The 24,719-nt window shown below is 51.4% G+C and overlaps 1 protein-coding gene across 1 annotated transcript in view; it reads left to right on the forward strand.

Moving 5' to 3' along the window:
- The window catches only part of CTSD (cathepsin D), a 39,214-nt gene that overhangs the window by 10,680 nt on the left and 3,815 nt on the right, over positions 1-24,719 (forward strand). The window contains exons 3-8 of the mRNA XM_006134928.3: positions 7,716-7,839; positions 11,370-11,488; positions 17,747-17,946; positions 20,594-20,716; positions 21,544-21,688; positions 23,262-23,360. Of these exons, the coding sequence (XP_006134990.1) occupies positions 7,716-7,839; positions 11,370-11,488; positions 17,747-17,946; positions 20,594-20,716; positions 21,544-21,688; positions 23,262-23,360 (810 nt within the window). The remainder of the gene's footprint in view (positions 1-7,715; positions 7,840-11,369; positions 11,489-17,746; positions 17,947-20,593; positions 20,717-21,543; positions 21,689-23,261; positions 23,361-24,719) is intronic.

Raw genomic sequence — 24,719 nt, forward strand, 5'->3', positions numbered from 1 at the left:
GTCTCATCGTGGCTTTAAGTGTGTCAACCTAGTCCTGCATCCCTACACATAGGACACCCTCACTGGCTGAGGGAAGCAGTATATCTGTGTTCTGGGGTTCAAGTATCTCTGCCGTGAAGCTCATCAGTATTAAAGCACATAGCACTTCCTGTGTGTTGTCTACAGTGTATTTGGTTCTGGTCTGTCCACTTAGCTGTTGAGGTCCTTGAGGAGAGACTGTTGGCCAATCATGGCTCACATGAAGGACACTTGGCACCAACTGAGCAGTGCAAGCAATCTGACAGCCAACTTACCCGGCAACCTAAGGATTTCCCCTTGAGAATCTGCAGATGGGCATGGAACTGGCATGGCCAGCTGTGGGTCACCCATCTGACTTCCAGCACAGAGGCATGGCATACGGAAGGGGTGCGTGTCTAGAGTACTGCTGCAGTCCTGCCATTCCCAGGTACCAGAACACCCCAGTGGGGTTCCACTGTAGCCAGTAGAACCTAAAATAACCCTTTGAGTCTACGTTCTGTGGCCCTGTTGTAGCGTGAGCTGAGTTGATCAAAGATTCCAGCCCCCAATTCTAGCTTCTACTTCAATCAGGTGGTGGGGTCATGTGGCTGAAGACACAGGTCCATATAGGCCCAGCTCATCCTGTGGCAGAGCCTGTCCCACCAAAGCACTCAAGTATGTACTTCAGTTTAAGCATGCACTCAGCCCTACTGGGATCAGTAATCTGCTTGTGTGCTGAAGTACTTTGCTGGATTGGCTGCAAAGTCAACCTGCAAGGATTAGCATGTGTTTGAAAGTTCTGCTCAATTCCAAAAGTTCAAGCTCTCTTCAGAAGTTGGGGTGTCTGCACAGCTTTTCTTGTCCGTTCTACTATTTGCAGGGGTGTGGTAACTATGTTGGTGCAAGATATTCTTCCACCCACCTGGTCACTAATATCTTTAGGTCAACGTGCAATGGTGACCAAAATGTGAAGAACTGCTCTGTGTAGCTCAAACTCGTTTCTCATCAACAGAAGCTGGTCCAATTAAAGATCTGTCCTCCCCCATCAGCTTGTCTGACTTGACAGATTAGGCATTTACAGTGCTCTGGCTGGCCTCCGAGTTTAAATAGCTCATTACGTGGTGAGGATTTGACCATGACTGTGACCGTCAGTGACAAGGTAGAAATGGGTCACTCTTAGTGGAGAGGCATTTGTGGGTTATGGAAGGATGCTTTAAAAGATCCTTGAGTGGAGGAGAAAAGACTGGAAGCTTTTTCTCTAAGACTGTAATCGTGTCTGTCTTCTAATCCAGTCAGGTACTTTTGTCACCTGACCCAGTTACAACATGGTTACGTATTGGTGGTGCCAACTTGTATCTACAATGTAATCAGGTCATGGAACAAGCATGTTGTAACTGGGTTTCCTGACTTGGTTCCAGTTAAGGTGTAGATGAGGCTTTAGCATCAATCTCATCTGTTAATCTCTAAGGTGCCACAGGACTCCTCTGGTGTTTTTTTTTTTTTTTTTTTTTTTTTTTTTTCTCATCAACCCAGAGCCGCCCTCCTCCTCCTCCTCTGATATTAAAGTAAGCTGATCTTTGGGTCATTGTCTAATGTCTCCTTTTCCCCAGGGGAAGAATGTAGAGGAGTGAAAATCTTCACCACCACTATTGTGTGACCTTTGAGGTGTGCTGGGTTTGGACAGGCATTAAAAAAACAACACAGAATACATGCTGACTCACTGGCCCATCCATGATGCCTTCCCTTGTGAATGCAAGTCAGCCTATTGCTGGCGAGCCAATGGAAAACTGGCCCGGGGGCTCTTCTGATCAGATCAGATGAGTTCTTATGTGTGAAACTCCTTCAGATAAGGCGTGCGCGCTTTTTTTTTTTTTTAAATCCATCCAACAGAGCATTTCATGTTGTTCAGCCTCCCTGTGGTACTCTGGCTACACCTCCATTCAGCCTCTTATCATGCTGCATGTAATTGGCTCTCCTGGTCAGTCGCTCAGAACTGCTGTTGCGGGAAAGACTGTCTCTGCGTGGCTGTTTAAACCCTCTCCCAGAACCTGCACAAACCCTACCCCAGTCTAAGCTAGTGCGGTGTTCTGGTTGGGTAGCACTTGGTGGTAGTATAAATGGCCACTCCAGGGACAAGGCAGTAGAGGATCTTGCGCCAGATTCCATACACTGATGCAGTCAGCCACATGTTCAGTGCTAATCCCTCCTTGCCTGCACGCTAGAGGTGAATTTTTTTTTTGGTGAGTTGTAGCAATAATCCTAGAGCACTGCTGCCTTCCCATTGGTGTAATGCGTCACTAACTATGTAGTGATCCAAGCTGCCTTACAAACCTGCTCTAAGTGTTTAGGACACATCCTTGATGTAGGTGGCTACACAAAGCAATTTCACAGGCTGGGTTCTGGAGTGGCTTAGGGGATAAGGTATTTGCTTGGGGGGTGTAGGGTTCAAATCCCATTTTCCCCCCTCAGCAGCTCAAGTCTCTCTCCCTCTCTTCCTCCCCCCCCTCCCACCCATCATCCCTGGGAATGACCAGACAGCCAACACAGCATAAGGGACCCGCCGAAGGTAAGGAGGTGGAGTGGACTTGGGGATAAGGCATTCAGCCTCTGGAGCACAGGGTGTTGGGCTTCATCCCACTCATGCAGCAGTTGGGCAGCCAACACCCGCTGCCCCAGGGATGGACCTGGTTCCTGCATTAGAAGGGCGGGATAAGGGACCCTCTGAAGGTAGGGAGGGTTGGCTGTGAGTCCACAGCTTCTACTGTCCATGGTTCCCGTTTATTGATCAGTGGGAGCTGCAGGAGTGGTGTCTGCATGCAAAGGCAGCATGTGGAGACCCCCTGCTCTGCCTTTCTCAGGGGCTGCAGGGATGTGCCAGCCGTTTGGGATAGGAGATGAGGGCAAAATTGACCTCCCTTCCTCCTAGATCAGTGGTTCCCAAACTTTTCAGCATCACGCCCCCTTTTTGATTTTTTTTTTTTGAGGAAACCCTCATGCCTCCCCCACCCCCCCCAACAGCAGCAAAACTTGTTGAACAAAAAACAAAACAAGAAAGGAACTGACCTGGGTGGAGAAACAAAAATAGCAGCAAAACCTGGGGAGGGGATTGATGGGGGCGGGGAAGGGGAGGAGGCTGGGTGGGCCTCATGCCCCCCAGTTTGGGAACCCATGTCCTAAATTTCCCTTTTTAAGGTCCTGATCCTGTAAACTGCTCTGACTTCTAAGTTGCCCGGCTTTCCCTTATTACAATTAATCATGTTTATTACGGCAGTGCCTAAGGACCAATCAAGAATGGGGCCCCCACTCTGCTAGGCACTGTAGAGACACAGAGTAGCAGATGGTGCCTGCCCCAGCAAGTTTGCAATCTAAATAAAACAAGACAGGTGCAGGTTGGGAGAAGGGCCTGACCACACAATCGGCCCAGGGCAAAAAGAGTTCTTGGTACTCAGAAGGTGCCTGTTCTGGCTGCGTCAGCAGGTGCTCCTACCAGCTGGACTTGAGTCTCTGGCTCATTCCTCACTGCGGCTTGTTTTCCCCAAGACCACATGAGGCAGGAAGGGCCAGGAGAAGTCACCATCTGGGTCCTATTGCCTCCAGAGTGTGGGGGCAGTGGCCGGAGGGTGTGGGGTTCTCTCCTCTGCATAGTTCTAAGTCCAGGCAGGAGGATGAGCAGCTCCAGCTGAACCTCATTTTACCCCCTTCCCCTGGTATAGCAGTCCCTGCTTTCCATGTGGCTTTCCTTAGCCCTCCCAATCCCAGTAGTTCCTGACACCAGGAAGAAAGTTTAGGAGAGCATGGAGCCATGCCCCTTAGTGTGAGAGTCTCAGTAAAAGCAACCTGAGAACATCTGTGTGCCTTGCACCTATGGGCTGCCTCAGTTCTCGGTTTTCTTCTGCCTTTAGCACGCTGGGAGGGGACTGCCCTTCCCTCCCCATCCTCTGCAGTCACTTCCATCGGGATAAGTAAAATTTTGCCACTGCCAGGGGATGCTGCCTGAACAGGAGCATCAACCCTGCCTAACTGGCTGTACTTTGTACTGCCATCTCTGTGTTCGTCCGCTCTGCAGTCCTGTGCCTCCAGCCAACTCCCAGGCTTTGCTGGCTGATAAACTAGACTCCAAGGTTGCTTCTAAACTGCTGTGGCAGCTCTTCCTCACAAGACTGACAACACCTCTCCCATCCCCATTCTTGGCTCCAGGCACAAGGGGTGGGGGTCTTTTCCTTCACTCCTGGCTTTCCCCAGGCTTCCACAACTATCTTCTACACCTGGCACTTGAAAGTTTCTGATTACCTACTAGCCTGCCAGCCAGGGTGGGAAATACTTGTGCTGTTACTCCCCACTCCTTGAACTGTGCAGGAATAGGACTCTTGTGCACTGTAATTAATTGTCATCATGCCAGCTGGCTTTCTAATTAATAATATTTCACCTTATCTCTCTCTTTTGTAATAGCTTTTATTTCCTTCTTGGCTTTGTTCCACCTTTTTGTTTCTGTCCTATAATAGAGCAAGGTGTCTTCAGCATTTGCGTATGTTCTTCCTTTTCTCTCCTTCTGCCACTTCTCTACCTTTTCCCCTCTAATTTTTGTTTTGGCTTTCCTTCTGCCTCCCTCCCTCCAATGAATAAATAAATCATCCTGTCTCTGAGTTTTCCTGACTTTTTTTTCCCTTTCCCACTCTCTCTCAAAGAGAGGTTGAAAATCTTTCCAGATGTCTGTGTGCCTCTGGAATAATACTAGTAGCTAAAGATCTGAAGAAGAGTTCTGTGTTGGCTTGAAAGCTTGTCTCTTGCTGCCAGAGGTTGGTTCAATAAAAGATATTACTTCACCCATTTTATCTAGCCAGAGACCGATAAGAAGGATGGAAAGGCATTACCCACATGAAAAGCCAGTCTAACACCTGGAGGTCCTTCTTGGAATCTTTGATCTCTGCTCAAGGGCTTCTTTCAAACCAATCCATGCAGGTATAATTGGTGTGTATTCCGTACTGTACTATCTATCCCCTGCCTGCTGGAAGGAAAATTGAGCCTCTCTCTCCTCTCTCCTCTCATATGCACAAAGCTGCAATGGTGCTTGGAAGTTCCCTGCTACGCTACATCTATCTGTATATGCTCTTACAAGTGTTGTCCAGTGTTGGCAGGACTGGATCTGGCCTGATTCTTGGAATGGCACCAATGCAAATGGGCACTGCAGTGGTGCCAAGTCACTCTGTTGCAGCTTGGCAGAGCAGAGGCACCAGAGCTGGCTATCCACAGCCTCTGCCAGCTCTGCATCCCTGCATGCTTGGTTCACATAGGGAAGGTTGTCTGCACTGTCATACAGGTTAGAAACTTACTTCAAAAGAGCCAAAACTTGGCCTTAACCTAGGAAATCTACCACAGGGACAAGCAAGTGTAATGCAGCCCTGCATATGGGGGTTAGAACAAAAGTTCAGGGAGCTGGATGCCCACGGCGCTTTTTGGGGGGCAGCACATTTTTGTGGCACTGATGCTGTGTTTTAAATGTTCTAAAATGTAAATGTGTATTTTAAAATGAGTGAGACTGAGCAGGTAAGAAACCAGCAGGATGCCAGGCTTTTCTGGGCAGGCTAAAACCTCCACTGAGGTGTGCCTCCATCTGTCGGATGAATTGATCTGTGCGGTTTTGCTCTGCTTGGGAGGAGCTGAGTGGGGACAGCCCCATATCCATTCACAGGCACCCAGCAGAGCACCAAAGGCAGAGGCTTCACATACTGACTTAGAAGGACCTGCTCTATTTCATGCATAGTTTTCCTGATGTTATTACCTGCTAAGACAGGGATGGGGAATCTCAGGCTTGCGGGCCAGATGCAGCCCCCACCTTGCCTGGATCAGGCCCCTGAGGCTCAGCGCCCCCCTCTCCTTCCCCCCCAACACTGGGGAGCCTGTGCTGGTGCTCTAGCCCCCCACTGCAGGGCTGGAAAGCACAAACTTGACTAGCTTGGGTCCCCACATTCCCCTTGCACGCCAGAGCTTAGGGGGAGTGCCATTCTCCTTAGTCGGGGGCCACGTCGCAGCCCCACCCCAAAAAAGGTCCCCACCCCTGTAGTAAGAGCTGACTGCAGATGCTCAGCAGATGAGACAGACACTTTAAGAAGCGGGAAAAATATAACTGGAAGTTGCCTCACTCAGTGAAATGTGTTAACGTCCAGGTGTGGGCTGATGAGTTTCCTTCTGTTTGTGTTGTGGTAGCTCTTAGAAGCCTTGACCCTATTGTGCTAGGTGCTGGGCAAACACCTAGTGAGAAACAGACAGGCGAAGGGAATATTGCCACTGTTTCAAAAGGGGAGAATGGAAGTACCAAGAGATTAAGTGACTTGGCTAAGGTCATGCAGGAACCCTGTAGCAGAACTGGGAACAGAGCCCAGAACTTATGACTGGTACTACAGAGCAGAGATTCTCCAACTTTATTGCACTGCAATCTTCTTCTGATGATACAACTTACTACATGAGCCTCGGAGAGGGGACCAATGCCTGAGCCTGCCCAACCCCACCACCTCAGGATGGGGAAGCTAAAACTCCAGAGCATCAGGAGTTATCATGCCTTACTGGCATGCTTGCTGGGGTATCCGGTTAACCAGTATGTGGACTGGCTGGAGCAGCTGCCCCCCCCCCCCCCCCCCATGTAGTGTGATGAGCCTTGGGCCTACCATACGGCCGGGAGGGCAGGTGGTTAAACATGTGGTTTAACTGGTTAACCTTTTAAATGGGCTTTTATATCCCTGCTATCCGGCGCTGAAGCCCTTGGGCTTTGGCCCTCGGCTCCAACAAGTCTAAACCGACCCAAGTGATCCCACAGGCCCCCAAATTTACGGCCCACTTTGGAGTCCCAACCCATGACTTGAGAACCACTGCAGTAGAATATCCTCACAGGCCCGGCCCTCCTTCCAGCACTCTGTCGCTGTGTGGCCTGAGGAGAGGAGAGAGGGAGACTCCTGCCCAGCATGCAACATTGTGATGTATTTGGGTGCTACTGTATCTATTGGAGACTCTGCTGTTCCTTGCAGTGACTCTTGCTGGGTGAGGCTCAATTTTCATAGGCCTGAAATCAGTGGGAGTTAGGCTCTTTGGAACTTACTGCAGCCAGTGTTCTTACTCCAGTTCCTCCCTAAATTCCTCCCGGGAGAGGCTGGGGTTGGAGAAGCTCTGAGTTCCCCACACATAGTAGCTAATATGCTCAACGCTCCCCTACAAGTGACCCCTGCTGGAAGAGGCTGGTACTGGAGTGATTATGAGCTCACTCCCGCCAGCACTTGTCCACTCCAGTGGTCCTCAACCAGGGCTCTGGTGCCCCTTTGGAGGGAGGGGGGGGACCATGCACAGGTTTCAGGGATTCCGCCAAGTGTGGCTGGCATTAGACTCATTGGGGCTCCAAGCTCCACAGCCTGGTGCTTAAGCCAAACCCTGCGCAACTTAGCTTTGCCCTGCTTGCCCCCCCCCCCCTTAATGCCAGCCCTGGCTCTTGTATGCAGAAAACCAGTTGTGGTGGCCCCTTTTCCTTTCTGGGACCACCACACCATTTCGCGCTCCTACTTGGGTTGCACTCTTGTACCTACTGCAAGGTTGTGTATGCATCAGCACTACAGGGTTATCCTATTTGATGAAGTTTTGAGCGAGAGCCCATGGCAATGACCTGCTTATCACCAGAAACTTGTACCTATATTAAAATGCCTCTTCTCTCCCCTCCCTTCTCTCTCCTCCCTCAGGCGCAGTACTACGGCGAGATTGGCATTGGGACCCCACCGCAAAAGTTCACCGTGGTCTTTGACACTGGCTCATCCAACCTCTGGGTGCCCTCTGTTCATTGCCACCTCCTGGACATCGCATGCTGTAAGTGGTTTTTGTGCTGCAGAGCTGCCTGGCATCCGGACCTCCAGCAGTCCTTGAGTTTCCTCACCTATCCAGGCTAGGCCCCAAAGAGGGACTGAAGGTCCAACCATGCCAGGGAGAATCTGAAAATCCCTGGCTTGCAGAAAGCAACCAGAAGCCTCCAAACATGTCTGTCCTGCAGACTTCTTGGCCTGGGGTGGGGCGGGGCAAGGAGGCAAGGAAATGATCTGGGTGATGCACAGAATGCTTAATGCTCTTGCTTGCTTGCCAGGTTGCAGAATGGCTCCTCCAGCTTAGGCAGATGCAGCGTGGCTAAGCTAGACACAAATAGCTCTGGGACTGCAGAGATGTTGCCTGTCTTTGGTACCTGCGGCCACTAGGTCCTCAAAAGAAGAGACCCTTTTCCCCTTCCCTTAATTTTGTCCTGCTCCACGGGCCTGGAGAGTGCAGGGGTTTTCTTGTTGACATTTTGCTCTTTTCAGACTCACCAGCGCAAGCTCTTTTTCATATCCTGTGATGAGTTTCACACCGTTAGTGGAGCACAGGGCTGATATCTGGGCGCTGGCACCCCCTTTGAACAAAGGAGCAGGAAATAGGAAAGTCTAGGCAGATGGCCAATCTAAAATGGAGAAGTGGTATTGGTGGTCGGGAGTGAGTGAAATAGAAAGTAGCAATAATGCCTAACTCTTGCCTCAGTCTTCTTCTGTAGATCTCAAACCCTTTACAGAGGAGGTGTCAGTATCTTTATCTCCATTTTGTGCGACACAGAAGGCAAAGCACCTTTGCCCATGGTCACCAGCAAAACCAGGATTAGTACCCATGGGTCCTGGGTCCTGGTCTAGTGTGCTGATGAGTTGCTGACCCTTCCTTCTCCCCTAGCTCTGTCCTCTTCATTTCATTCCCCCTCTCTGGCTCCTCTACACACTAATTCTTTTTTGAATGACCTTGACTGGGTAATGAGCCATTCCATGTCCCCAGATTATAGCTGTGTTGTCCTATTGCTTAGTGCTGTCAAAAAAGCCTATCTTGCTAGATCCGATACGGACTGTCCTAGTTTCTAGTTTATTACGGCATAGACTGTGCATGCACATGTTTATGGATCCATAATTAATAACTGCTTTTAGAAGAATGTTGTGGCTTAAAACAAAGGCTTATAAATTACAAGGTTTTCACCCTGGGATGTTCCAGTATAATAAATCCACAAAGAAGGTGTCAAACCCAACTGTGGTAAAATGCCTTTTAAAAGCCACCAAATGTGCTACTTAAGCAAAATGGAGCCAGCAAGTACACAAACATGAAAGGTGACCTGCAAAGTGGGGTGGGGTGGTGTATTGGACTTGTGCCTTTTATGATGTATTGTGGTTGGCAGGAGGATATTTTTAAGTGGGTTTGTTTCCCACTTGTTTTTCTATATTGGAGATTTGGGTCTCATCTAGGCTGGAGACTCTGACTCAGGACTGGTCTATCTTGGAGACTTTGCACAGCTAGAAAACTAGGGAAATAGTGCCAACACAAAAGCCAAGGATAAGAGAGCCAAGCATTGGAGAGGGAAAGATTTTTAGCCTGTATATGTAGCTCTGTGGTCCTGATTCTCAATGTGCATCTTACCCAGCTCATTTCACTCCCATGCAAAGCAAATGTAAAATGCCCCCAAACTGGAATTGTTTGCACAGACATAAGTGATTATATACAAGGGGCTAGGCAGTGATCCTGTCTTTTTGGCTTGTTTTGTCTTTTGACCTATTTAACTCCAGGAATGAATAGATATTTGGGAACAAAGATGTTGCTACTAACTTCTTGTCTCTGGGATTTTAATTTAAAAAAATTCATATCTGCTGAAACCTCCATTTAGGTCCTTGAGCAAAACAGGAGAAGAAATAAAATCCCGGGTCTTCCTACGGCAGTGGTCACCAACCAGTAGATCAGGCTCTACTGGTAGATCTTGGAGCCTCTGACAGGTGATCCTGACTGGCTTGGTCAAAAGGCTATCAAGTGTCAGCACTTCAGCTGTCTGTTCTCCCACTGCTGCTCATCTCCTGCCCTTTGCCTGGGAGCTGTTCCCTTAGGAGCCTCCTGCTTTCTCTGTAGGGCAGGGGAGGCAGAGGACGGGGGTTGATATCAAGGTTCCCCCCTCTCCCACTTTCTCACCAGAGCAGAGGGGGCACAACAAGACTTGGGATGGAGTTTGGCTGCTTTTGGGAGTGGTGCAGGGCCAGGGCAGGGATGAGCCTGCCTTAGCCCCAGTGCACCACCACCCAGGAGCCACCTGAGGTAAGGTGTGCCCCACTGGAGCCCACATCCCATACTCCTACCCCAGCCATGAACCCCCTCTTGCACCCCAAGCTCCTGTCTTAGCCCCTGCATCCAAATGCCCTTCCAGAGCCTGCACCTAGAACCACCTCCTACATCCTAGCTGCCTGCCCCGAGCTCATCTCCGAGCCCCTCTCACACTCCAAATCCCTTAATCCAAGACTAAAGCCTGCACCCCAACCCTCTGCCCCAGATGGTGAAAGTGAGGGAGGAAGGATCGAGTGAGCAGGGGTGGTGCCTCAGAAAAGGCACACAAAGGGGGTGGGGCAACAGTATTTGGGTTTGAGGTAGCTCTTGGATTGCACTTAAATTCAAAAAGTGATCTTGTGCTTAAAAAGGTTGGAGACCGCTGTCCTAAGGTATAGAACAAATAGGTCTGGGGGAAGACTCTCTTCTTTCTTACCATCCCCCCCTTTCTCTGCCTTTTTTTTTTCATTTTATTTTTAAACTAAAGCTTTCCAGGTGAAGAAGCAAAAGAGGCAGAAAACCATTTTTTTTAAAAGATCTTCTCCAGATCACCTTTAAGAAAGAGAAACTATGATCTCAATGAGTGAATATAAAATGTTTGTGTTAATACCGCTATATACTTAAATTCACCCATATCCTCCATAGCACAAAGCATCTTCCTCTTGGGGGCAGTTATGGTGATTTGAGCATCACTTGGGTGGTTTCTAATGTCCCCTGACACCTCAGCCATGTGTAGTCTAGTCTCTAAATCCTGTAGCCAAATCCTATTGAAGTGCTACATTGGATCTCATAATTGAATTCCTTGCCTGTCAGAGATGCTTTGTAAGGCATTCCAGATTTGGCATATGTAAGAATCAGGGCTCTGCTTAGCCTCTCCTTCAACATGCATGGACTTCTAAGAGTATGGCAGACTAAGTTATGAGTGTTGGGTCGTGAGTCTGGAAGTCCTCACTTTCTTGATCTGTGTTCCACTGCTGACTTTCATGTAACCTTTACTTCTCTGCTTCTCCACTACCTCCCCCGGTGTAAAATGGGATAATAATCCCCTATTGCACCTTGCAGGTGGATTGTGAAACTTCATTATTAGGCCTTCCTGATATCTATCTATGTATTGATCTATCTATCCTCAACGTTTTGAGATTTTGCTTAGTTAATTGGCTAATGCCTGACCAGCATTTTAAACAAACACACTATAAATTGCTGAGCAGTGTTAATATTGCATGTACCTCCTCTGTTCCTATTCCTTGCTGCAGTGATACATCACAAATACAACTCAGACAAATCCAGTACGTACCAGAAGAATGGCACCGATTTCGCCATCCATTATGGAACCGGGAGCCTATCAGGATTCCTCAGCCAGGATACTGTGGCGGTTAGTAATTACTTTACTTCTCTTCTGCAACCCATGTGAGCTCTTGTTGAGCTGGGAACTGAGGTGTTTACCTTTGATTTCCCTGGCACTTTGTAATACCTAATGCGTCTATCAGCTCTCAAAGCATTTTACAGAGGAGGTCAGTGTTGGAAGGGGGAAACTGAGGCACAGGGAGGGGTCATCCAGCAGGCCAATGGTAGTTAGGAATAAAACCAACCCTGGTCTCCTGACTCCCAGTCCAGTTTTCTAGACCCTAGGAAAGACTGGTCCCATTGCTGCTTAAAGATAAGCACATACGTAAGTGCTTTGCTGAGTCAGCCTTTGTTGGAGGTTCAATCCAGCTCCCCCAGGGACTCATGTCCACAGTGCATTTGGCAGCTCTTATTAGCAAGGTTAAAGCACTGAGAGAGAATGGAGATTAAACTCCACTACCGCTACAGGTGGCTCCATCATATCAGGGTCAGGGCTAAGCTTGTACTGCTATCGCCTGAACAGCACTGATCCTGACCCTTGGTAGAAACTCTGGGGAGGTGTGCCTTACATACAGCTTAAAGGGATCTGATGCCCAGGAAGTGCATCCATCCTCTGAAAATCAGGCTCTTTTAGAGTGTGTCAAGTTAGGCACCTAGAACAATAAGATCTGGAAATTGCTCTTCACTCTTCAATGGGCTCCGGGCTTTTAACAGCACAGCTGTGACGGAGAGTGAAAGTCCTGTGGAAAATCATTGGGACTTGGGCTTCCAAATTATGGGAGCCCACAGGTGTTTCTTCTAAGCTGTGCGGCAGCCCCACCTAGTCAGAGGTCCAGGGCTCTGAGCAGGAAGCTGGCTGACTGGGCAGGGCTGATGAATCACCTGTCAAGCTGTGCTGCTGCTCAGCTTAGAGCAGTGGTTCCCAAACTTTTCCGCACCACACCTCTTTTCAGCACCACACCCCTGCTGCCCAAAAAATAGCAGCAAAACTTAGTGGGGAGGGGGAAAGGAACTGACCAAGGCAGCAAAACTTGATTGGGGGGGTTGCCTTGGGGGGCCCCCCTGGAATTTCTTCACGCCCCCCAGTTTGGGAACCCATGACTTAGAGGGAACACTGCAGCCCACATCCTCAAAGGTGTTAAAATCAATGCAAGTTATGCACTTGTAGACCACAGAGTATCTTGACTTTAGTCCTTAGTGCTGGCTTGAGAGACCTAAACTTGCATAGTAGCCCAGATCTATCTGAACCCTGTTTTAAGTATGCCCAGAAATCCATTGGGGGCTTTCTCTGTGACTGTCCCAGTTGAAAAGCGTTGGCTAATGAAGTCTGCTGGTGTCCCAAGAAAGGGATCCCTCCCTCCCTCACTGAGCACAAGAACAATCTGAATCGCATTTCCCATCTAGCTTGGAATAGACTCTGACTCCCCGCTGCCCGAGTATTTTCTAGATGAGTGCAGAAATACTTGACTTGCAGCGAGGATATCCCCATAAGTGACAGAGAAGACCCTGGGTTCTGATGCAGAATAAATCCCAAGTCAATGACCAGACGCGGATTGAGTTCAGATGAAGCCCATTAGTGAGTTTTCCCCCTTCTCAGAATCATTGTCAGGATGGTCTAGACAGGCGAGCAGATTTGCCACCCCACCATGAACCAGCTTAGACCTCTACTAGCTTTAGATCTTTCCTCTCCCCGTTCCCATCCCCAAGTAGTTCACTGATCTTGGGAGACTTGCAGAGCCCAATACTATCCTTGCACCTCCATTCTGGCTTTCTGTCCCTGCCTGCCATACATCCCTGGCATTGCAACATTAAACTCTAGGGAGCGAGCGGGACCCTAGTCCTGAGGTGAGCAATCACCAGCCTGTGGACCGGATGCAGTTCTTCAAGGTTAGCCCCTGCTGGGCTGCCACTGTTTGGTTTACCTGCACCTCTGCATGTACAGCAATCATTGGCCATGGGCCCCTGTTCCTGGCCAGTGTGAAGTGGTGTCTTGGTCTGTGCCACTTCCTGCAGCTCCTATTGGTCGGGAACGGTGATCCGTGAACAATGGGAGCTGTGATCGCCCGTACCTGCAGAGGTGCAGGTAAATAAAATGGCAGCGGCCCAACCAGCGGCTGACCCTAGCAAACCGCCTCTGTCTTATTGCCCAGCCTTGCCCTAGTCATTCTGTTGCAACCTTGCAGCTTCTAGGATACACTCAAACCCCATTTGGCAACCGCAATAATCCCTGGATGAAGTCATTTTGCACTCAGCCATAAATGCACCGCTTCTGTTAGGTTACAGAAATGTCTGGAGCCAGTAGAGATGTTTGCTGTCTGCACTGGGTTGTCGGCGGCTGCTAGTGGGATTAGAGGACTGCAGGGAGAGAACAGCGGGGGCAGCTGAGGGCAGGTGACTGGCGAGATGAAGAGGCAATTTGAAAGGAGCTGCTCCAGTGATGGAGTGGGGCGGTGATCCAAAGCAGCAGGCTTTATGGGATTGTGCTGGTAGGTTCCAATGCTCTCCGATTTAATGGAGGGAACAAAATGAGTCAGAAGGAAAATTATAGCTTTTTTTTTTTTTTTTAATTATCGCTATAATGCCTTCTTTTTAATTAGTTTGTTCCTGAGCCTGCCTGCCTGAGGGAGAAAAGGGCTCTCTGCAGCCTGTGTGTAGAAGTGATCAAAGTAAACTTCCATGAGGAGCCGAGTTTGAGAGCCAGGGGCGCACTGCAGCGGGCTCTTGGTGCTCTCAGAGGTGGGGCGCGAAATGCTGGGAACCTAAGTGGCTCCCTGTACTGGGCTGGTTCTGCATTCATTGCACACCAGGACCTCCTATGGACATCAGAGAGGCTTGGATGCACACGAGATGCCCAGCAGGGCCGCTGCCAGTGTCTGAGCCCCGGCCATAGGCGGGCGGCTCAGCAGAGCTCCGTCCAAGTCACAGTTTGCCAGGCTGTGGATCTGGTGTGGCGTGTCTTTCCCTGCCCTGCTTGCCCCCAACCCCTGCCCTTAAACAGGAGTTCTGGGCATCTAGCACTTTTATGGAGCACCCCAGAGACACATTCCAGGAGAGGGAATAGTCACAGAAATGTAGGGTGGGTGGGGACTTCCAGCCACACACTAAGGCAGGACCAACCAAGACCACCCTCAAGAAGTTTGTCCAAGCTGGTCTGAAAAGCTGCCGAGGAGGAGGATTCCGCAGCTTTCCTGGGATGCCTGTTCCCGTGCTCTGGTAGTTAGCTTTCCACATCCAGGTACTTCCTGCTGGTGATGCGACTCTCACTCCAAGTAACCTTGGAGCAGGGACACCCCTGCCTCCCATAGTGCTAGTGATTCCGAGTTCTGCCATGGGGGCTCTAGTGTCCCAGGGAGCTTAGGGGGTGCTTCACAAGTACAGGACAGAAAGCCCAGCACTCCCACATCTATGCTGACAGCCCTGCACAGTGAGGGCCTCAGCCACGCAGTGGATCTGGTATGGAAGGTAGCAGGGAGAATTCAAGGCCAGATGCTCAGCTGGGATCAGTCGGCCCTACTCCACTGAAGTCACTGGCGCTCCCCTTCCCTGCTCCGGTTGAGGATTTGGCCGTCCGCCTCCTTGCCCCTTCCAGTTTTTGGTCTTTCTGCTGAGGCTGCTAACGAGGGTGCCAATTGCCGGATGTGATGCGTGACACCTCTCTGCAGGGAGCTGGAGCGAGGCCATCAAACCGCCATCAGCTAGTAATGATTTTTGGTCATTATGGACCTGGCTGGGCGCCAAACAAGTGACTTGGAGAGGGGAAGTTCTGTAAGCCAACACCTTTGCTTTGCTAATGATGCTTTGATCCTGCAATGGCTGGCGCTTGCAGCTACCGTCGCGGGGGTGAGGCCACGTCATGCTCAAGGAGATAACTCAGGGCCATCTAGTTACTCGTGTACATAACTGTTTGATCAGGGATGTCGCCAGGTAAATCGTGAAAGATACGGACTTGGCTTCAAGCGTTTGGGCTGTTCCTGAGCTGGCATAAATCAGCATCGTTCCCGCGTAGGGAGCTGGTCCTTCAGATAGCTTATTGCTGCTGTTTAAAAACTGAAGCAGTGCTGCAGTAATGCATCTGTCACTTCTGAAAATGCCTCCCCCTTCTCTGTGCATTGCCGGATGTGTCACTCGCGTCCTTTCTGCCCCACATCCTGCTCTCTGGCTTTTATCTGCTGTGAAGCAAATTGCACAGTGAAAGAAAAAAATGCTCCTAGTCCATTCAGATAAGAACGCTACAAAGTACGATGCTTGTACGCGTCCTTCGCAATGGCGCAGTGAGTCACTATCAGACCCTAATGGGATTTGAGTCCTTTCCAAGGGATTATTTTCCGCTGTCAAGGCAGAGAGGCTGAGCTTTTCATTTCAGTCCCATACATCTCATTGTAATGCTGCCAATGAGCTAAGAGCCATCAAATGAAATTAATAAGTAGCAGGCCTAAAACAAAAGGAAGCATTTCTTCACACAACGCATCGTTAACCTGTGGAACCCCTTGCCAGAAGATGTTCTGAAGGCCAGGAGTTTAAAGAAATAGATAAATTTATGGAGGTTAGGTCCATCAATGCCTATTAGCCAGAGTGGGCAGGAATGGTGTCCTTAGTCTCTGTCAGAAGCTGTGAATGGGTAACAGGTGACGAATCACTTGATGATTCCCTGTTGTGTTCATTCCCTCTGGAGCATCTGGCATTGGCCACTGTCAGAAGACAGGATACTGAGCTAGATGATTTCCTACTGCTTCACCCATCTAGCTGTGTGTCTGGCAAGATATCTGGCCTTAAGTTCACATCAGTCTGATTGCCATTTCACCCTTCCCACCATCCCAACCCATGCTTCAGTTCTCCCCTCAACCATGTGTCTGTTTTCCTGGGGCTTGTGGGAGTCAGCATCCAAGATGTCTGCTGTCTTTGTTTGGGATCCTAATTTTAAGGGGCATCATTAGAGCTATAAATGACGATGGGGGAGCATTCCTTTCCCTGCGGGACATGCAGTCCAAATCCCAGCAGGCAGACAAACGTGTGGCGCAGACTAGCAGTGGGTAAGGAGGATGGATGCAGATTCTAGACAGGTAGATGGGGGGTTTGGTTTTGGAGAACAGACAGTAATGGGGAACGGAAGGTCCTTTGGGAGTAGGTGGCAACGTGGTGGCTGCTGAGAGGGGAGGGAGGAAAGGGTACGGCAAGGAGTAGCATGGGGAATGAAAGGGAGAGTGGCAGGTGGAGGTAGGATTCTGTGGGAGCTTTGAATACAATGCAGTAAGTGACCAGAAACCAGTGGAGGACTAAAAGATCAGAAGTGATGTGGTCGGCATGGGAGCACCCACTGGACGTGCCTCGATGTGGAAGAGCAGTGAGGCCATCAAGCCAGAGGAGATGGTTGTCAGAAGGGGCAGGGTTGGAGGAGGTGACTTCAGCTAAGGGATAGCCAGGAGAGGGCTGGCGGAAGCTCTGGGGCTGAGTACCTGGCCAGATGTGTGGGGGCAGAGAGCAGAGACAGGAAGGATAATGGTGGTGGGATGGGGCCTGAGAGCCAGTTGGAATTGGAGTTGGCCACACTAGCTGCCGCTCTAATCTCTGCACTAATGTGTGACTCTCCCAAAGCAGGGGAGCGGGGGGGGGGGGGGGTAGGAGTGGCAGTCATTGTGGCAGGTTAGGAGATGTGTGGGAGGGGGACACCAGAAGAGGGGGAGCGCAAAGAGGACTGCATGCAGGGTCGTGTGGGGCAGAGAGGAAGCCACCAAAGCACATGCTGAGGGCACGAGGAGGCCAGGAAAGCACAGGGTCATGGAAGCACAGAGATGCAAGGCAGGGAGATGGTGGGATTCATTGTTACTATGACCTGTGTCATCACTGCGCCTGGCCTCCCAGGCCATGGACCAGAACCCCATTGTGCTAAGCACTAAATCCAGATTGAGAGGAGGGGTCAAAAGGGAGCAACTGGGTGGGGCACGGGGCAAGCCAAGAAAAAGGGCAGCTAGTCTGAGCCAGGGAAGGTAACACAAGCATTTCCTGTCCCTAAATTCAGGAAGCACTAAGAGAGCCCAATGTCGGTCTGCCTGCACTAGATAAGTCACCTCTTCAATGGCCTGTACTTGCAGCATAACCATCTGGCCTGAGACCCACCCATAGTGTCTCTCTCAAGCCAGAATTGAGAGGAAGGATCTATCTAGCCAGAACTGCATTGAGTCCACCCTCTCTTCCAGGGCCGTGCTTTCTCCCACCTTGGGACTCTAAGATTGGTTTCTTTTTAACCATATTGATGGATTTTTCTCTCTTCTTCCCCACTCCCCCACAGATTGGTGACTTGGTTGTCAAGGACCAGGTCTTTGGTGAAGCAACTAAGCAGCCTGGCATCACCTTCATCGCAGCCAAGTTTGACGGGATCATGGGCATGGCCTTCCCGAAGATCTCTGTGGACAAAGTCACACCCTTCTTTGATAATGTCATACTGCAGAAGCTGATAGAGAAGAACATCTTTTCCTTCTACCTCAACAGGTGACACAGTGGGGCTGTGGCAGTCATTCTTGAGACATCTGAAGTCTGGCTGTCTCCAAACTATGGGCCACCTCTTCTCTTCCCATTAGGGATGTAATAGTGTAGTGCAGCAGTGGGTATCCCGCGGCTTGTGAGCCGCAAAGAAAAAAAAATTGCAGCTCCTGACGGAACCGGGATGGAACCCAGAACTGCTCAGGTCAGCCACTCGCATGGCCAGGCCACTGAGCCGCATACGTGCTCACAGCCTGTGCCGTTCCGCCCACGGCCCCCAGCGCACTGCGTCATATCCTGCACGTGCAGGCCAGGTTGCACACAGCGTCCCTGCCTGCATGTGCTAGCAGGCAGTGGCGAGGGCTCTGGTTGCAGCCGCGGCGGCTCCAGTGCCAGCGACAGCTACAGGACCTGGGCATAAGGTTAGTGGGGGAGGGCATTTGGGGTAAAGCAGGGGGAGATGCCTGGCTCTGGAGGAGGGGAGGGGAGAGGAAGGTGATTGGGTGGGGGGGTGTACGTGGCATCCCGAATACATGTGGCAGTGGGAGCATCAGCTCTGGCTCCAGCACCCAAGTATAAGGTTGTGGGGGGTGGGGGATTGTGTTAGAGCAGGGAGGGGAGGTGTCTGGCTCTGCAGGATGGGAGGAGAGGGGTATTGATTTGGGGGGGGGGCGCATGGCATGCTGGCTGCTCAGCGCCCATGCTCCAGCACCTGGAGGGAGATGCGTGGCAGCTCTGCCTCCGGGACCCAAGAATTAGGTTAGAGCACAGGAAATGAGGGGGAATTGGGTTGGGGGGCGGTGCCTGGCTCTGGGGAAGTGGACTGGGTTGGGGGGGCACGCCTGGCTCTGGGGAAGGGGATGACGGGGATTGGGTTAGAGTTGGGGGTGGGGTGCTTGAAGGAAGGGGAAGGAAAGAGCAGCCAGTGTGCTTCCTGAGACCCGGGATCCCCAAGTACTGGCTCCAGCTGTCTCTGTCCCCTCCCCCTGTCCAGACACCCCCCCCATGGGTACCCTGCCCCTGCACCCTATCCCCTACTCCCACCAGCACAGTTGGGGCCACATTAGGGAGGCTTGGAGGTTTTGGAGCGGTTCGGGGTTTTTTTGCATCTCACTTGTGTGGCCCCGAATGACTTTTCTATGGGTCAGTGACCCCTGACTCAAAACAGGTTCTCTGCCCCTCTCATAAATAAAGACAATGCTAAAACATTTTGTGTTTGACATAATATTTTATTTAAAAATGAAGCCTGGCCAACAAGCCCCCAATTGGGGCCAAGCCCCCATCTGGCTGCAGCATCATAACACTCCTGCACCCCCCAGACCCAAACCTGAGCCTGTCATACACTGGAACTCCCTGTCCTGAGTCTCTCACATTCCCAAACTCCTGCACCCCCACATCCCCTGTCTTCTGCCACAACACTCCTGCACCATCCACACACTGCAAATCTGTCCTGAGCCCATCACATTCCCAGCCTCCCTGCCCTGAGTCCCTCATGCATCCCAGCCCAAACTCCTGCAGCCATAAGCCTGCAGCTTGCTCAGCACCCCAGTCGCTCCCACCTGTGCAATGTGGATAGGGTCATGCCACTTTTCACACCCACTATGCATAGGTGCAGTTAATAGTCATAGCACTGTAGGGCTGGAAGGGACCTCCAGAGGCCATCTAGTCTGTCCTCCTGCTCTGAGGCAGGGCCTGGGACACCAGATGGCTACCCAAGGTGCAGAGGAATGGGGCTTTGGATAGTGGATAGAGTTCTGCACTGTTTTATAGGTTGGCTGGAAGTCAAACCTGGGACTGGGAAGGAGTCATGGATTCCTTCTGGGTTCTTTCACATCAACCCTACCCATGTAACATTTGACAGGCATCCCTGGCGTGCCGTGCTGAGGGAGTCTAGGCCTGACTCTCCTCTCCCTTGCACCGGTGTCAGCTGGGAGTTCCTCCGCGGAGCTACACTGGTCTGAAGCCAGAGTGGGGGGAAGGAAGATTCAGGGGCTTTTTCCCTAAGAGGGAGAGTTAAATGTAGAGGGCCAGGAGAGGCTGTGGAGGGGGGAGGGAACAATACAGAGGGAGGACGGTAATCATGGCAGCAAGAGGCCCTGACGAGAAGATGTTGACTGGCTCCATCGCCACCTCTACAGACATGGGCACGGTGTTCCATGGACCCAGGAGAGATGAGATTCTTAGGCTTAAATATGTCTTGTTGGGGATTTCTGGCTTAGTTGTAGGTAAAAATCCCAGGGAACGACCATTCCTCACACCCATTCGGCTGCAATCTCTGCGGTGAAATAAGTCCAAGTTGAGGAAACCCAGAGAATTGGGTTCTTTGGACTAGTGGCCATGATAGTCAGGCAGTGACCACGTACCATTTGATCAGCTGAATCCCTGCCCACAACAACATGTGTGGCTGTTCTAGAATGGCTCGGCCCTCCGCTAGCCTGGGCCGTACCAGAGTCCCTTACAGTGCCACTCTCCCCACAGCTTAAGCCACCGTGGTGGCAGCTTAATATTTGTATACCTTTCCAACATGGGTGGCCTGCTCTCTCTCCCTGGGGAATGAGCGCAAGGGGATCCCGCCTGAGATGAGCATGCTTGCGGAAGCAGCGTCTTCCTCCCGCCCACTTCAGTTGAATTGATTTTTCTGTCTCGTCTCTTTCAGGGACCCACAAGCTCAGCCCGGAGGAGAGCTGCTTCTGGGGGGCACTGACCCCAAGTATTATACCGGAAACTTAGAGTGGGTGAATGTCACACGCAAGGCATACTGGCAGGTCCACATGGATGAGTAAGTTCCACCTCCCTTTCTGTGTGCCCTTTCTCTGCCTCTTGCACTTGCCCATGCACATATCTGGACCGGACCCTCCTAAATCTCCTATCACACCCAACCAATTAGCCCCGGGAAGTGGAGGGCAGCAGAAGGCAATGGGATAAATTCTTCCCTCAGATGCATGAGCATAAGTTTCACTGACCCTGGACTTAAAGGTTTTATGGCAGTGCTGAATATTGTGATGCTTAACCTCTGCAAAGGCCAAACCAGGCACTATCTCACCTGCCTAATGTAGTTCCTAGAAGTGGGAAATGTTACATGACCCTTCTAACCCTTTGCCCTCCGTCATGGTACATTCTGCTGCGCAAACCACTGTGGAAATGGATTCAGATACCTGCTGGGGAAGTGCCAAAGGTCATGCAGTTTTCAGTGTCCTCATCCTGGTAACTCCTGGTGGTAACAGGTGCAGCTAGCTGTGGGATACTAGGTAGCTAGCTGTGGGATACTAGGCAGAAGTTAAGTGTCTGGACACATGCTGCTATGGCCCTGCTCCAGCAAAGTCTATATAACTTCAGATGCATGTGTGCACTCATTGAAAGTGGCAGGGCTAGCTACTTAAAGTTAAGCATTTGCTCAAGTGCTTGGTTGGATCAAGACCTAGGAATTTCCATCTATCCACATGTTCAGGGAGTTTTAACTCTTCATTCCCCTACACAGGCTTGCAGATTTCTTTTATACTGTTAAGGGGTCGGGTTTTTCCCTCTGTTTAAGTAACTGATTCACATTTGCAACCTGAATGCCAACAAAAGCCTTTTGTAAGCAGTCTGGGACGCTTCTTCTCATAGAGTGGATGTTGCCAACAGCCTGACCCTGTGCAAAGGGGGCTGTGAAGCCATTGTGGACACGGGAACTTCACTTATTACTGGGCCAACGGAGGAGGTGAAGGCGCTGCAGGCTGCCATTGGGGCTAAACCACTCATCAAAGGACAGGTAAACCTGGGCAGAGAAAGTTGGGGTTGTGACTTGGAAACTTGGGGAGGGCAGAATATTCCAGAATGCTGGGGCCCCCACCTTTTGCAATCTCTACACTGGCTTCCCCTCTTCAGAGGGGTCAACATCTGGCTTCTGCATGCTTTGCAGCTTTCGTATTTCCCTCCCTGCATCTCTGCCTGCCTTCCCCACACTGTGTGCTCTGCCCAAGGGTCTCTTGGCAGAGGCCTTTGAAAGCCTCCTGATTAATATGACACAAGTTGTCCCCCCTACCGTCCCCTGGCTCATAGCTCCGGAAACCCAGTGGTAGCGTTCTACCTGCATGTCGGTCTGTCCTGCACATGCCTCTAGACTGCAAGCTCCTTCTGGGGTGGCAGGCAGATGCTAGTCTGCACAGGAGTGGGGTTGGGAGCACACTGGCTGCCAGCCCTGCCCCCAGGGACTATCACATAGACTTGTAACTGATCGTATTTTGTGCAGTTACATGACTGCTCAGTTAATCGCTATCTAGCATCCCTAGTTACAAGCCCTTGAGAGATCGCCCCAGTGGTGCAACAAAACCAACACTTCATCATTATGTCCCCCAGCAAGCCCCACTGACACAACTCGGTCTGTGGAGAGCAACTTGGGGCTAGCTGGCCCTGGGATTGAGGGACTTGAACCCCTGTATTTGTGCCCAGCCCCTGCTCTGCTCATCCGGTGGCTTGTGCTTTTATTCATGATAGTTCAGCAGCTCCTAGGGACCCCGTTGTACTAGGCCACTACATGGGCATCTGGTAAAATAGCCTGTTCCCCAGAGAGCTCTTGAGGGAGGGGTTTTCCGAGGCACCCACTGTAGCGGAGTTGGAGACGGGACAGACCAAGGGCGGGAGGGGAGCCAGGCAGAGTGGTGCAGTGACTTGCCTCAAGTCTCACAGCAGATCAGGGCAGAGCTGAGAATGAACCGAGGTCTCCAGATTCTCAGTCCAGGGTGCTTCTCCGCTCCTTCCCACACCACCGCACCTCTAAGCTAGTCTGCCCACTAGCTATCTGGATCTCTGTGCAGTGGCCTGTGCTGAGCTCTTCTGATGAGACAGGACCTGTGGCTCAGCTAGCAGCTCCTTAGGGCTTGAGGGTGCTAGTGACTGTAAGCTGCCTCCATTCCTTAATCCACAGAAGCATGGGGGGGGGGAGTAAAGTTAGGTCTGGGGCAGGCAAGCCCCCCAACTCCACCCCCAGCCCCACCTCTTTTGCTCAGGCCCTGCCCCCCCCCCCAGCCTCACAATGCAGCGTGGCCCACAGTCTCTGCCTGCCTGGCCCTGTAGCATGGAGAGGGGGGGCGGAGCACAGCCCCTGCCTCTCCTCCCCAGAATGCCTACGGGGGTCAGAGTGTGGGTGGGGCCAAGCAGGCAGTTTTGCCTGGCATGCTCGCCACTTACACACAGAAGGCTGGGTTGCAGACTCACCTTGAGCATGGAAGGAGCAGTGTGGCATCTCCCATAGGGAACCCCCTTTCCTTACGCCTGCCAGCCAGAGTCTCTTCTGTGCCCACGAGGTCTTGCTCTTCAGTGTGCTGCTGCCATTTTCTTTCCAGTACGTGATCCCCTGCGATAAAGTGCCGTCCCTGCCCGTCGTCTCTCTCGTGCTCGGCGGGAAGCCCTACGCGCTCACCGGAGAACAGTATGTCTTCAAGGTGAGTCTGCAACCCAGCTTCCTCTCCTATGCTGGCTGGTCTCTCCTCGGTATAGGAGGCAGGGCCATGGTGGTGAAATCCTGGTCCCTCTGAAGCCAGGAGCAGGCTGGCTGACTGCAGTAGAGCAGGGGTTTCACCTCCATGCCCGTGTGAGCCCTGCCTCGATAGTGCCTGGTCACTGCTGCAAGGTTAGCTGCTTGCCAAGCCTGGCTCTGAGTCCTCCTCAGAGCCGCTTCTCTTCAAGACTCCAAAGCGTGAGCCCTGCAGCAGGTTCAGCCCAGAGCTTGTTGCAGGGTCCGACTCGCCCCTCGCTCCCTCTGGGCTACATCAGCAGTTACCCTACAGAGAGTTTGACATTACCCACACTGGTTTGAATTGGTTCCACGTGCTGCGGTTCCTGAGGGGACGCTTGCTTGCCCGTCTCGAGGAGAAGCAGGAGTCTGAAGAATTGGGGTGCGAGTTTCAGCTGCTGGGTCTATAGGGAGCAATGCAGACCTCCGCTGGCTTGCTCCAGTAGCAGGAGATGGCTGAGTAAATCCACATGCTCCTGCAGTGGAGGACACTAGGGAGGCAGCGGGGATGGGGTAGAAATGGACAGGACATTATGAGACTCTTTAAACACCTCATCTGCTATTGGAGTCCATCTACCACTAGGTTTGGAGAGCTCAAGGCTAGTGCTTGACATGATAAATATTGGTGGCTAGAAGACTTACCCAATGTTGCTCAGGTCCTTATCTTAAACATTTTCTTGATTTGAATACTTCCTCTGGGGTAGGGCTGGGGATGAGGGGTTCAGGATGCAGGCTGCCCTGGGGAGAGAGGCCTACCCCAGCTCTCTCTCTGCAGCAGCTTGGGGCCAGGTGAGAAGCACCTCTCCATAGCTGCTGTAGCTCCAACAGGCAGAGCCTGGGAGAGGGGTGCATGTTCCTCGACTGACGTAGGTCCAGGTTCATCTGCTCCCTGTGCTCCTGAGGCAGAATGAGGAATGCAGCAAATTCTGCACTTCCCCTTGCTCCCTGACAAAGGGGACCAACCAGTGATGTTCCTGTATGGGACTGTCCCACCCGCCCTCCCTAAAGGGTACGTGGCGGGGTAGGAGGTTGGGGCAGTCCCAGACGAGAGGGGGGTACACCCCTGGGCAGCCCCTTTCATCTGCTTGGTGATTCGGTCTCTGTTCTGTATGGGTTATATGAGAAGTAATCCCATTCCAGGTACATCCCACTTTTCCTGGCACAAACAGATGCTGAGACTTCTTTTAAATTCTGATTAGGGATGTCAGCAGCTGAGTTTACTGCTCACTCCCCATGCACCCCTTGCTGCCTCTGTATCAGAAGCAGCAGGGGTGGGGAAGCAGGAGTT

This window comes from Pelodiscus sinensis, chromosome 4, assembly GCF_049634645.1.
Source record: "Pelodiscus sinensis isolate JC-2024 chromosome 4, ASM4963464v1, whole genome shotgun sequence".
Classification (NCBI taxonomy): domain Eukaryota; kingdom Metazoa; phylum Chordata; order Testudines; family Trionychidae; genus Pelodiscus; species Pelodiscus sinensis.